The 14,250-nt window shown below is 46.2% G+C and overlaps 1 protein-coding gene across 1 annotated transcript in view; it reads right to left on the bottom strand.

Annotated features, from left to right (window-relative positions):
• Positions 1-13,077, bottom strand: part of LOC105684372 (protein gustavus) — a 70,606-nt gene extending 57,529 nt beyond the window's left edge. Inside the window, exon 1 of the mRNA XM_048654428.1 lies at positions 12,038-13,077. Within this exon, the coding sequence (XP_048510385.1) occupies positions 12,038-12,492 (455 nt within the window). The 5' untranslated portion in view covers positions 12,493-13,077. The remainder of the gene's footprint in view (positions 1-12,037) is intronic.
• Positions 13,078-14,250: the final 1,173 nt, after the last annotated feature.

The following is a 14,250-nucleotide window of genomic DNA, read 5'->3' as shown; positions in this document are numbered from 1 at the left end:
CACGTATCGACGTATCTATCCGCGTCGCGTCGCTTCGGTTAGATACGACCATGCGCTACTGTTTCCAACAGGGGTTGATGCCCCGCGCCCATATTGCAGCCGGTAAACGATCTGTACTTTTATTTTTTTCATCGGCTACCGAGTTTTTCTATATACATAATTCGTACGGAGAATGCGCACCCTGATTACTCCTCGACGTTCGGTTCGCTCGCTCGCTTTTAGGAATTGAATATAATTTCTTACTCCCTGATATTTATTTCATTCTGCGTATTCCGAGGCTGCCGCCGCTGCGCACGTTGTCCGTCACTGTATCGGTGGAAAACTGACGCGGGTTGCCTTTCCTTTCCTCTCCCCCCGCATTGCAAAAGTGCGGGGGATGCGAGGGAGATTCGAGTACGAAGGGTGAAAGCACAGCGCAAGGGTGAAAGGTTCCCTTTGGATCGGAAAGGGTGGGACCCGCTGGTGGCAAGGGAGGCGAAGGGGGTCAACGTCCTTCTCGCCACGTCACGATTCCGACGTACGACCAACAGATGATTGTATTGTACGCGTCGCAGTTTGAATGTACGCGTACATGCGCGCATTATGCATTTCGTACCACGCGAAGGATTCGCGGGGACGATTTCACGGTCAAAAAATTTAAAGGGATATAAAACAGAGAGAGAATTTGAAAGAAAGAAAGTACAACAAAAAAAAAAAAAAAAGAGAACACAATAACAAAATTATACCTATTTACTGTACGACGGAACGAATCCTGGTGGAATTTATTAGACTAAAAAGATTAGACATGGATAATGGGATTAGGTTAGTTGCGATTCAAGCTATACACACAGGGGGGTGGGGTGTGGGGCATTCAATTCGTCGAGTTTATTTTAATCCTCAACCGGAGTGTGAATAATGAAAAATTTCACTCCGTCTACGTATAATTTGCGCAGTTCCCTAGGAGAACTTGCACCAGAATTTAATTCAAGGATTCTCTTTTGAATTTCCACTTCTAATCTGAATTCTAAAGCTCTCGAGTTACCTCTTTTCCTTTGTTTTTCATCCGACAAAAGTGTATCAGAATTCCTGCAACGCAACAAATCACGAAAATCTACGAACTCCGATGCCACGTGTAATGACCATCCCTCGGGATGTCTCGCAGCCCAACGGGACAAAGCGTAATACGTTCTCCATTCTATCGCATATGAATAAGTAAAATGTAAAAAATACAATTTATCACACCTCGACTCGGTGTGCATAATTTATTTAGGAGTTAAAAGGAGGTAATAGGAATAGGTAGGTAGGTAGGTAGGTAGGTACACGCAGATGTTTGGTACAGCTGGCGAGTTGCAGTTCGGTACGTTGTATGACGTCATCTTGTGGCGATTGCAGATAGCGGATAGATAGCGTATATATATGTATATACATCGTATAAAGTCAGGGGGGTGGTGAGGGGGGAGGGGGGAGGGGGGCACCTCCTAGTTGTGTACAGATCCATAGATTGGATCCGTTTTGTAACACAGTTGGCTTCCTGGCCCTGGGGTTCAATAGTTCCTAATAGGCAAGCCAACCCATACCTCCGTGTCCATACGTGTGTACCTCGCATATAGGTATATATATATATAAGCTCATAAAGTGCGTCGTCAGCAATCCTCGGCGTCCGCTCTTTATCTCTACTTACATAAACTACGGAACGAATTTATCGCATCTCGTGCCGATGCACACGAGCGCGAATAAACTTTGCAATCAATTCAGTCGATACGTATAAAACCTACCCGTGGTATAAATCACTATACGATTTAAAAAGTTCAACATTCTCAGGTTTCGAATTCCCCACCGCGGACGTCAGATCGGCATCGACCGGCTCGACGATCGAAATCGGAAGAGAGGCGAAAAAAATATTAATAATTAATTCACTCTGTATCATCGATACTCACGCGGAACGGTGCGTCGTCGGTATTCCGCCAATCGCGATCGTTTTATTGTACGAAAAAACTTCATCGACGTAGCTTACCTGGAACAAAAGAGAATAATTATAAATTGATTGTAATTATTTTATGATAATTTCAACCGTTGAGGGGAACAACACGGAAGGGTGCGTGTGTAAAGTATATAAACATAACTGCAGGCAATTCCGTAAGGGTTGGCTCGTATGGAACCGCATTAGGTCGGGTTCTAAGGCATGCTCGAAACACCTGGACGCATCACATGACCGCGTTGCAGTCATATGGTCAGTCCGATTAATTGCAAATATGGGGAAAAAGGACTATGAATTACCCTTTACGGTCGTTGCAGTTACAGTCATTACACCGCTTGTTGTTGCATTATAATTATGAGACGTATAACTCCGTGGCGTGAATATGCAAAATATTCGTATATATAAAAAAAAGAAGGACATGCGTAAAATTTTGCTATTTGGACACAAGAATCCGTTTTGGATCTATGAAAATATTATTCTCATACAACGATGACTTTAGACGATGTTTATTTATTTTATAGTCGGAATAGTCAGGTTGTTATCGTTTTGTGATGTAGTCGAATGGACGTGTGAATTATTTTATTTGTCCAGATGAAACGGGCTTGTGACGTAGTTTTGCAATTTTTCTGATATTCGAAAGAGCTGCAGCCCGATCCGAATAGTATTATATATACAGCCGACGCGATGTGTAGCACTGCGGTGTACGGATATTAACATAAAAATAAGGTTCAATTAGAGGGTTTATTGCAACTGCCACCCCTATTAATATCGTTTAGCAACCCCTTGCCATACTCGACACACGTGTGTCTCTGAATGTTCGGTCGCACGAGGCACCGCGCGCTCTGCTATCTGCCTAACAACGGCAGGGGGGGCCCAGCCAACTCGAGTGACACAATGGCCTGATGAAAAAGAGGAAAAAAAAAAGAAATGGAAAAAATTAGAAAGAGAGAAGAAGCGCACCCCTTGTGCCGTGGACTGTATAACTCTCATTATCGGTAACAGAGAGATATCTGAGGATGTTGTTACTAGGAGCAAACTCAGCGGCTATCGATTATTTATTCTAGTTGTTTTTTTTTTTTTTCATATTTTATAACCTTTTCCTTGTCTTCTTATAGAAGGAAATAATGAGAGAAACAAAATGCTATATTTCAAAAATATCTAATGCATCAAAAGAGAGAGTCCTGAATCATAGGAGACGAGAAGAGCCATCGGAGAAACCCATGGCGAGGATGTATTCGTGGTCTAGGTTTTTAATTTGGTCCATGCCGTTGGATACAATCGGTATACCCGTCAGCCTTTTGGCGTTCTCGCGATGTAGGTTATTCGTCGACATGGTCGTACAGGGATTCACGTCTTCTGGCTTTAGTCATTCGCCGTAATTAGCTTTCGGTATATATTTCAGGAACGAGAGGATCGAGACCGTGGTTAAGGGCTTAATTTTTCGCCGAGCAATTACTCTGGGGTATTCGAAAAAGCCGGTGGAAGCTTACGGGCGAAATTTTAGTTCGCGGTTTTCGTTTTCCAGGGACCGAGTGAATTTCGTTTTCTGAGTCAGCTGTCCATAATTATATTTCTAACGGTAAAACGTCCTCGGTAATAGGTGGCAACCGTTGTACTACAAGATCGCTAGTTGTGACTAACACGTTTCGAGTGTTGTACAAACAAGTTTCAGTGTTGATGATGCACGTTTTATAGCAGTACCTATACTATCGATCGTGGACGAGCGGAGCTATACGGTCGTAAAATATATTGTCATCTTGGCAAATGGAACCAGGAGAATCACAGTTCTGTACATATATACATATATTCAATACTGTTGTTCCGAACTAGTCTCTCAAAAAAAGATGAACCGTCACACTTACGCGGAGTAAACAATTTGTTGAAACTTGATTCACCACCTTGCTGCTTACTCACGCCGGGGTCATTCAAACGGTCAACAATTCATTGCGAATAGCTATCAAAGGCGTCTTCAAGGTCGTGAAACCGCCGCGATGGTCATCGACGACCGAGAAGAATAACGAACCAAGTGACTCAATTTTTGGCCATCAACTGCAGCGGGTCGCGATTGAAAACCAGTTAACGAATGTATACGTCTACGGGCAAAGTTGAACCCGGGAGAGACGAACGCGCTAACGAAGATTCAGATCCCGACGCACAGCCGAGAGAGTGGGATACGACGAGCAACCGGAGCGAGGGTGAAGTCTCACAACAATAATTAATCAACGACTGTAATACCCACCGCATCCATACCCGTCTCAGGTGTTCCAAATTGGGGATTTCAGCTGAACACTGATGATGCGGTTTGGCCGCCCGTAATTATGCGTACAAATACACATGAGAAACTGGATTCTCACCTATACGCATTGTACGTAGCGGACTTGGTACCAGGAGATATTTTCGCGAGCTTATGATCGAAACAACCATGTACCGTTCATGAGTACATTGTGTTTTCGATTCGCGGTATGGCGATTTGAAACTCTGCGTAATGTAAAGCTCACAGTACAGGTAAAGCGGATTTGAATAGTGTTCGAAAGGTGAGTTGTACTCGCGATAGATTGATCTCTATCATCCGATATTCTTTCATCTGTTTTAAAAAGCGTTAAAGTATGATTAAGATTGTGATGTGACGACAGTTTCGTCTCTTTTCAACGATTCATACACCGCTGGTAAAATCCAGAATTGGGAAAGGGATCGGATCTCCCCAAGTACAAAACGACACAGCCGATTGAAGGTATTCTGACAAGATCTGGAGATCACGTCTGATCAACGACCACATGAAGAAAAACGAGCACACATTTCATATTAGTACAGCATCGCAAGATGAATTATGAGAATCTCTTCCAGGTTACGATAAGTGAACCATGGGAACAAACAAATTTGCCAAGTACCTACTTCCAGGTAGGTCAACATTTCCGATCCGTCAGACATTTGTCTCGAGTGTTCGAAGCGTGGTATCAATCCTGATCTCCGATTGATTGGCTCTCTTAAAGTCTTCTGGCCTATCCGTCGTTTCGGAAGTTCTGAAGCAGCTTCTGTAGAATTCATCCGTTTGTTATACGCGTACAGTGCCTCGGGTTAGTAGATAGAACGGCACAAAGTGGGTATACATGTACCGTATGGCTTAGCCGGGTAAGTCTCGCTAAGCCGGTGGATCGATGTGCGAACGACTGTAACCCGAGTTGAATACCTGACTTTTCTCTACGCCGGTACCTACCACGGCACGCTCACCGAATGACGATGATCACCGTCATCGTCATCGCCATCGCCATCATCGTCGTCGTCGTCGTCGTCGTCGTCGTCCTACTCGTGCAATACCATTACTCGACGTAGTTTCACCGAGCTGCAATCTGCATCGGCGTATAAAAGATACCAAAAGACTCGATGGCTACCGCGAATGAAGGAGGAAACAAAGCGACCATCGGTATACACGTTATACATGCGAGAGGGAATCAACGTGGTACGTACAGGATGTATGGATGTCGATATGGGAGGAGTAGCTATTACTATTGCTTGGGGACTGAAAGGTAGAAGAAACCTCGGATGTCACGGCATCTGTCCTAGGAAGGGAAAACTGCAGAAGTGTATACGGCGGAGCGGAACAGCTGTGGCAAAGTGGATGAAGTCGAGGCGGCACAGGGCGAGGCAAAGTTAAGGCAAGGCAAGGCAAGGCAAGGCAAGGAAAGGCGAGGCGAGGACCGAAGACGAAGTGAGGTGAGGCTAGGAGAGAAGTAAACTTCGTGCAGCAACAGCGGCACCCGCAGCCGCAGCAGCGGCAGCAGCAGCAGCAGCAAAGGGCGATAACGACCAAGGGATAAAGGTGCGGAAAAGAAAGAGGAACCGACAACGTCGCCGGGTCGATAGAAGGGTGGGGGCTGTGGTTGAAGTGCGGCAACCTCGCGAGGAGTCTGCTTTAATGCAGAGGTTCTCAACGCAACCCCGTAGCTTTTGAGGGGTCGGCGCGATCCGCTTTATTATTACCCGCGTAGGAACGCGTCGTTCGAAACATTTGCGATACCTGCACGGTGCCACCGGTACTCGGACTTACTCCCGTACTTACTACTCGTAAACGAGAAGGGAAACCCTCATCGGCCGTTCCGTGAAACAATGGAAATCCGACGCCCCGCGCACATCGTCCTACGAAGGTTGGAGGACCCGAATATGTCCCTTTGTGAGGCGGGCAGGTTGGGTAGAGGTGGGTGTCGAACCCAATCCCGGATCCGCAATAGTGGTTCTTATTGTGATTTATAACGGAGGGCTCGTATCACGTGAGGTACCTGCACCGCTCGCATGCACGGGCCAACGAAAAACCCATCGAAATTCTCGGTCGAACAAAAGAAACCGCGGATTCCTAGAAAAAACGGATCCGCGCAGAGTCGAAACTGCGAATACGAGTCCGGCTGAGAATCAGCATCATATGATACAGACTCGTCGCTGTACCGAATGCCATTTGTTATAAGTGCTCACTCATACCAATCTTCGAAACACCGCACACGCATGTAACTCCATAAATAAGTTGTAAGTGGTTCTTGACCTGGGCGCCTCGATATCGTACATGCTCTCACCCTACTGTGTGACGATCAGTGTTCCACGTCTCTACGTATGTACGAACGTTTACGTGTACATACATACACTGCTTCTCCAAGTGTACACATGAAAGAAACTTCATTCGCCACTTCACACTACAAAGTAGTAACAGCAGTTCGACGGAGACGATTATATTAGATGTGTCCAGACACCGAGTGTACGCGCTACCAGAAGATTGAACAAACTAAGAACTTATCCGTCTTGGTCGGACTGGAATTTCGTTGCGGAACGTTTTGAAAATTATTCAATTTTTGGATTTAAAATCGAAAATTTTCCAAGACTATAGCCTTTGATTTGCCGAATTGTATCAAACATTGGAGCAGGCTGTTCGAATGACGTGAGTGGAAGCTACCCGCAGTTCGAAAAAGTGAGTAGCGTAGTGAAAAAAGAGGAGGCAAGGGAATGCCGGGAGTGGTTCAATCTGTTGGTACCTTTCAAGACGCTGTTCGATCCTGTAACGGTCGCTCGAGACGTCCAAAAGAGAAAGAGAGAGAGAAAGAAAAAAAAACAACAAAACGTTAAAAAATAAACTGAAATAGCAGAAAAAGATGCGGTCAAAGAATAAAAAGGAATCGTTCGTGCCTTCCTGTGCGTTTAATACTCTCGAGTTGTGTCGGTCGGATCCCTCCGTAGCTCCTAAGCGGTGGTTTATACCCCCGAGGACAGGAAATAATCGTAGCATGTAATCAGCAGAACTACAGTCCCGGATTACGTGCGTGTAAATTACTGCGATGCGCTGCATCGGCTTAGGATCGATGGTTGCATCGGGACCCACTCCGCCATGTTCAAGGCCTATCCGCTAAAACCAGCTTCCACGTGAATATATTTTCACTTCGCTAATGTGTACGAGTTACCGCAAAGCGAAGTTCGCGACCGTTGATGGTAAATTCGTGTACGAACTCGACGAGAAGAGCGGTGCAGGGAATGAGAGAAGAAGAAAAAAGAAAGAAAAAAAAAAGAAAAAAAAAAAAAACAGGTCCGACGACGAGTCGGGAAAAGGAAAAAGATGAATAAAAAATAATTGTTCCGGAGCCAGTAGCGACGATAGGCGTCGTTTGATCGCAGTTTTCTGGACTTTACGAGAAAGCATCGTAGCGTAAAAGCATCGTATATAATTTTATGAGATTTTTATACGTCGTGATGCGCCACGCCACGTTGTACAGCTACTACCACTACTGCTGCTAGCTCAGCTCGGCGATCGTGGGTGGGCAAAAATGGGTTAATATAGAGTAGTGAAATTTTTTTACGGACGTATCAATTTTTCATATTCCATAAAAGAAGAGAGCAAAACGAAAAAGGAGAATTGAATTAAAAGTAATAAAATAAGAGAAGTTTTTCGAAAAAACGATGAAATTCTGTAAACCGGTATTGTTCCCGGGGGGGGGCGGGGGTTACACTTCCTTACCACTTGGTCAAGTGCGACGTACATGGACGTGGTTCAAAATGTTTGTTCCGTTACTAATTTATCTTGAAAAAGAGAAAAACCAATTTTGGAAAAAAAGAAGACTCTGAAGGGAACAAAGGCCGATCGGTCTCACGCTTTGGCAGCACAAGAATTTCATTTTTAAATTGGGTTTCCAGCGATTGCACTCGTGCAGCGGATCCAAAGAAAGACGGTCTACGGGCTTTTGAGAGAAATTCAGGAATACTAAAGAGATCGAGCGAGCCAACCATTCCCTATCTACTCCCAGGCAGCGTCAGCCTTCGGGAGGTCTGGATAAAGTCCTTCGCGAGCAAATACCCCACTGATCGCGGCAGGAGGTCGATTCCGAACGTTACTCGCCGCTGCGTTACCCTCGTGTCGCTGGAAACTGAGAGCTGCAATCTCTTTTACCAAAGAGAGAAAACTTTCACGAGATTAATTCCTCGACTGAAAAGAACAATTGGATCATTCAACGATGTCGAGTGGCGCGAGGAATCCGGAGACGGGTTATATCGTCAATCGTCAAATTCGAGTTCTCGTGGAACTACGAAGCTGTTGCAGCGGAAATGTTTTTATAGGTGATCGGTGACGATCGATCGAATCGTCGCTGAATATAGTATATGTATATTCAGGCACCAAAAATTGATCCGTACGATACGAAGATTCACGTGTGAGCGAAGCGAAATCATCATCTGCATTTTCCAAGGTTATCGAATAACATTATCAACATTACTGAAAACTGGAAATGGCGAGGACGAGTGACGGTAGAACGTGGGCTCGGTACTCGTTTGTGTGAGTTACATGCACACGATTATAAGCAACGGATAATTTATGGAGTCAGTAATTGAACGGAAAGATCTATAGCCGGTCCAACGAAGATTCATGATAAGTCGGAACTTTTTAGTTGCCAAAGTCTGATTGTGAGCGAAACTCCTTCTTCACATTCTTGGGACAATATCGGGAATCTCAAGATCCACGAAATGTCATGTATGGGGCATTCTACGTCAAATGGGCCACCTTTTCCGAAATAGTTTCTGAAGTATTCTTTTATGGTTTTTTTTTATGATATTATCTCCATCTAAGGAATCCCAATTGATCTATCGATGAAACTGATCGTGTTATAGTCGATTTATCGCTCTGAAAAGTGGAGAGTAGCAGTAACGTCAAAATTCACAATTTTTTCCATAAAATCATAGCGAGCTTTTGACCTTTGACGTTAATAAGAGGTTTGATTATGGTATTTGCGACCCCTCAAGATATCGAAAAAGTTTCGCCAAGTTAGAAAAATATTTTCGAAAAAGTGGCCCGATTGACATGGAATGCCCCACATGCGAAGAGGAAGAATGGAAAAAAAAGATACTACTGAAACAGAGCTGCTGCTGTCGCGAAGACCGAGCAACTTTTATTACATTTATAGTCCTACAGCCAGATACAAATTAGGACCCCGCCCACCTCGAATAATACTCATACGTTGTTTGTTACAAGGAGTTCGATTTCAAAAGCAGTTTCAACTACGTTGATGATCATGTTTTTTTTTCAAAGTTCCCCTGTCAAAAAACTAGGAGGCCAGAAACCAGATTCATTCGCGCAGTTGACTACGATGTCGTCTGGGTAACCTTTAACGTTTGATATATAATTTTACCTGTTTACAAGTCTCGATATTTTTCTCAACGGTAGCTTTTGATATTTTCGAGCTGGTCATTTCGGGTGCGGATCCCGAGATTGACTGCTTGAAATTTTTTTTCTTTCCAATTTTTAAAAATACTTTTCTCCACGGGACACGGTTCTCGGTTGGTCTAGCCGCGAGATTATAACAAGGCACGGAGGAAATGAGGATGCTTCGGGTTTCTGATTGGCTCCCGGGTGTTAAAAATGAAGTTTCAAGTATCTTGCGTCATTGTTAAACAGCTGCCCGTGACGACAGTTTCATCGGCCACTCTAACACGTGCAGCTGCGTAACTTTATATTTAGATAACGTTAGACTTTTTACAAACGATTCTGTCACAACCTCCGATTACCACGCACTCGTACACAGGGAGAAAATATAAGGTTCGGGCATATTGAAACACACACACACACACACACAGCTCCAAGTTTTTCGTATACCCAAGATTGCCTTTCGTAATCTAATTGAGACAGGTGACTCGGTACAAAACCCGTTTACCGACGACGAACGCCTGAGAAATACCATCGTCATATTTCCAGTCATATTTCCGACTTCCGCGACTTACTCGAAATCAGAAAAAAAAAAAAAACAAACAAACATAATATTTCTAACGGAGACGTACAGATTTCGCCAACAACTGCACTTGTACGCACTAGACGAAAACCCGATTTCGACCTTTTTGTTTTTCTCGGGAACTGAAACGATCTAGATCGCTCGATAAAAATGATCGATAGGAAATTGTTAGGAAATTAGGTCGAATCGACGTACGTTTCGGCCGCAGCTATTGGCCCCGATGATACCGTGTTGCCGTAGTCCGGGGTAGGTATACGCGATGATAATTTCTAACAAAGGTGGGATAGCGAGAATAGTCGGGCGCGCGGAGGGCCTCACATGTACGGGGATCGTTTGGGTTGGGCGTACAAAGTACACAGAGACAGCAGACGTGCTCGCGCGCAAATGCATAGGCACACAACGTACAAGTGAACCTGATTGTTGATTGGATTTGAGGATGATCGCGTTCGGGCGACAAACGCGGATTAATTTCCATTCCCATCCCTCCGCCGTCCGCCATCCGTCCCCGAACCCGGTAACCCTCGCGCCAACCCACCGGTTCACCCTACCGATAGAACCTCGCCGCCTCTCCTCCCTGCCGCTCGTCCGTCCGTCCGTCCGTCCGTCCGCCGTCCCTCCGCGTCCGACCGATGACTGCCTCTCTACGTGTGAATATTATTCACGTAATAACGGAATATTGGCCGTAGTTAGACACGTCGATTTTCCCTCGCAACTGTACCGGTTAGTCGATCTACCCTTAGGCATGGTTTAACAACGCGAAGCAGAGGCGGAGAACCGTGTATCGCCAGTTACGTACCTCTGTACGGTTCAAAGTCGAATCATTCGTGCTTCAATTGAGGCGTACGCGAGTCGGATGGGTAGGTGGGTGGAAAACAGGTAGTGGTATAGGGTGGTTGTACGGACGCCAATCGTAATAATTAATTGCCGTCGTTCAGAGGGGTCGAATTTTCACATTAAGCGAAAATTGCGCCGTTACAAAGGTTGTACTCGTCGTACAGTCTACATTACAGAAGTAAAACCGATCTCCCCAGTTTTTACGACGCGGACTTTCTTCCATTGTACGTCATTATCGAACATCGATCGCCAATTTGGCTGACTCGCAGTTACAAATATGTAAAGTTACAAAAGGGTAAAATAACGAAATACGTCGCACGTTAACAGATCGTACGAAGAAGATACCCGATAAAGATGAATTATACCACGTGCCGTACTCGATCGATAATCGTTTATCAATCTCTCTGCAGAGACAACGTTTCGATACGCATACAATACAAGGTGATTAATTATCAAATAACGCGACAGGCAGCTGTTCCGTCGACGATCACTACTTCCTTTACACCTTGTAGTACCGAGAAAACTTTGACGACGCAAAGAGGGTTTCGGCGAGCGGTGGATCGTCGTTCGTTGTGATCATTATTTATTTTTTTTACTCTTCTTTCTTTCCGCACTAACGACCCGAACCAAATAAACGTCGGAGACCACGCGAGAGAGCCGACGATCATCTCGACGTCCGTTCCTCGAGCCGCATGAAAGTACGAGTAAAACTTCGTCACGGTTATTGCAACCGCTTAGCGACCGAGCCGTTAATCTTCGGACCGATTAGACTCTTAATTAACAATTTACGCGTGCCCCGTCGTTGCGGCAACAATGGTCGTCATTTATTTCATCAACTGGCGAGAATTGCGACGACTCGCGTTATCCTTCGTTCCGTTAGCGGATACACAGGCCGTATCTTCGGAAGAACCGGCAGAAATGAAATCCGCAAATATCTCGAAGCGCTGCCGAAATCGTGGGAGGTGAAAGAAGGTGGGAAAGGTGTTCCGGTGAAACTCACCTGGTGTCCATGCCGCGTGTAGGCGGCCCCCCAAATCCCGCGATAATCGAAGCACCCGACAGAAGAATAGACCTGAAGTATCCTTGGGCGTAGAGAGCGATCGTCTGTCCGGCGATGGATCTGATATGATTGTGACAGTGGTATTGTTGAATGTGACGGTGGCTCTGGTGATGGTGCGGATTCGATTGCACCTGGACCTGCAGGGGAATAGTTCCCGGATCCCACCACGAGACATACGGCAATCCGACTCCCGGTTTGAGGACGTTACAGGGTGGCTGAAGGAAACAATAGGCGGGAAGGTTGTGATGTTGGTGTCTCCGATGGGGTGCTATTACCGCGTGTAACGCGGCCGACGATAAACCGTGCGCCAGTAATCGGTAGTCCCGTAAAATGCCTCTAGCGTCCCGGATATCACTGGAGTAGTCGGACCAATCACGAAAGTCACGTGGTAACATGTCACGAAAACATCATCACGGTGATTTGTTTGTTGGTTTTTTTCTCTTTCTTTTTTTGCTGTTTTAGCTTTTTTTGCTCTTCGTTCAACACTCGCTCGTACCCCGGCTTCTCACGTATACGTCGTACGTACGTTGCGAGTGACACAAACCGCGTTGCAAAAACGTATGCAGCGTCCTTGACGTATGGCGGTGTGTGCAACGTGCATTACCACATACGCGCTTACGTTTCTCGCGACGGTGCGTTCATCGCCGTGGTGTGTGAGGTATATGTGCGTTTATACGTGTATACGTGTGTGTGTGTGTGTGTAGAAGAACGCGCCTTCGCCTCCGGCGGAAGTTCGACGCTCCCGCAAGGGACCCGGACTCGCACTGAAACGCGGAACGCGTTCGTTCTACGTCTCGACGCGAACCTGGACTCGCGAGCAACCCGGACTACGCACGGGTTGTGCCGACGCGCATCCGATACCGTCTTCGCGGCACGCCACGAATTTGAAACGGTTCGCGGGCTCGCGGATAACGGGGCGTCGACCACTCGTCATTCCCGTCAGAACGCCGCGACGTTTCGCGCGCAACTACGCTGACTCGCAATCGTAACAGTGGTCGTTATCCTTCTCGTTCCGTACGATTTTACCATAGCTTTTACCTCCTTCCTCTTCACCCTCGCATCCCTTTACGCGTCTCTCCTCCGTCGCTCTTCTATCGCGTCCTACCGAACACACGCCGCCGTATTACCGTACACCTCCTCCTCCTCATCCCTCGCCGCCCATCGTAGTCCTGCGTACTTCGTACGACTCGCGTATATTGATCCAGACTGCTCCGCTCTCCACGCCTCACTTCGCCTGGTCACCGCCACCTTCGTTCGTACCGAACCGATCGGGACGACCGAGGACGACTGACGTTTACGGGAAATTCGTCAAGATTCCTGACGGACAATCGGCGAATGCGATACTCGGCCGTTTGCATCGCGCTCGTACTGCAACGCGACGATGTTTCGGTAAGTCGATTTGGCGGAGGACGGGAGCGACCGCAGCGACCGAATCCGCACTTGAAAAATTCAACCTCTCGCCGGATCGATTTCGGCCGATCTTCGTCTGTTGTCGAGTTAATAATTTGTTTACCGCAAATGTACACGTCGCCGGTGCAGTAACCGCGACGCGTAGGACGTACCGAATATCGCGTCGTATATTTCTTACGAAGTTCGCGAAACGACAGAGAAGCGTCACTGTAAACACTGTGGATACGATACACGTGCACAAGAATTTACATCGGAATCTAGTTTTTATTGGACGAAGGAAAAAAAAAAAATTATTGCCACGACCGCAGGTGCGTTGCACTCGATCGTTTTTAATCGGAAAGGTGCGGCTTTCGTACCGACGAAAATGTTCTTAGAATTATTATCGTCAGTTTTTTCGTTCGCCTCTGTACGTCGTGTAAACATATTTGCAACCTTTAAATTAATGTTTAGGAAAATCAACGCGGTCCCTCGTATCGCAGCCTCGACGAACGGGGAAAAAATATGCTACTTTATTCGGTTCATTCCAGCCACCTTAGTCGCGTAGCGGCCATTATCGCGAATATCGCGGTACGGGGGTGTGCGAGACTGCACAACCCATACATAGAAAGGACGTCGACGAACCCCCAACTTCGGAGTTTCGTTTACACCAAAGGCGTGCAGGTATTAGGACGGGGCGATGGTGGGATGACGGGGTAAGTACCCGGCTGCCTACGAGAACGTTAATTTCGCGTAAATTCGCATTA

This window comes from Athalia rosae, chromosome 4, assembly GCF_917208135.1.
Source record: "Athalia rosae chromosome 4, iyAthRosa1.1, whole genome shotgun sequence".
NCBI lineage: Eukaryota > Metazoa > Arthropoda > Insecta > Hymenoptera > Athaliidae > Athalia > Athalia rosae.
The sequence above is the reverse complement of the archived record's forward strand: the minus strand, read 5'-3'. Positions and strand labels throughout refer to the sequence as shown.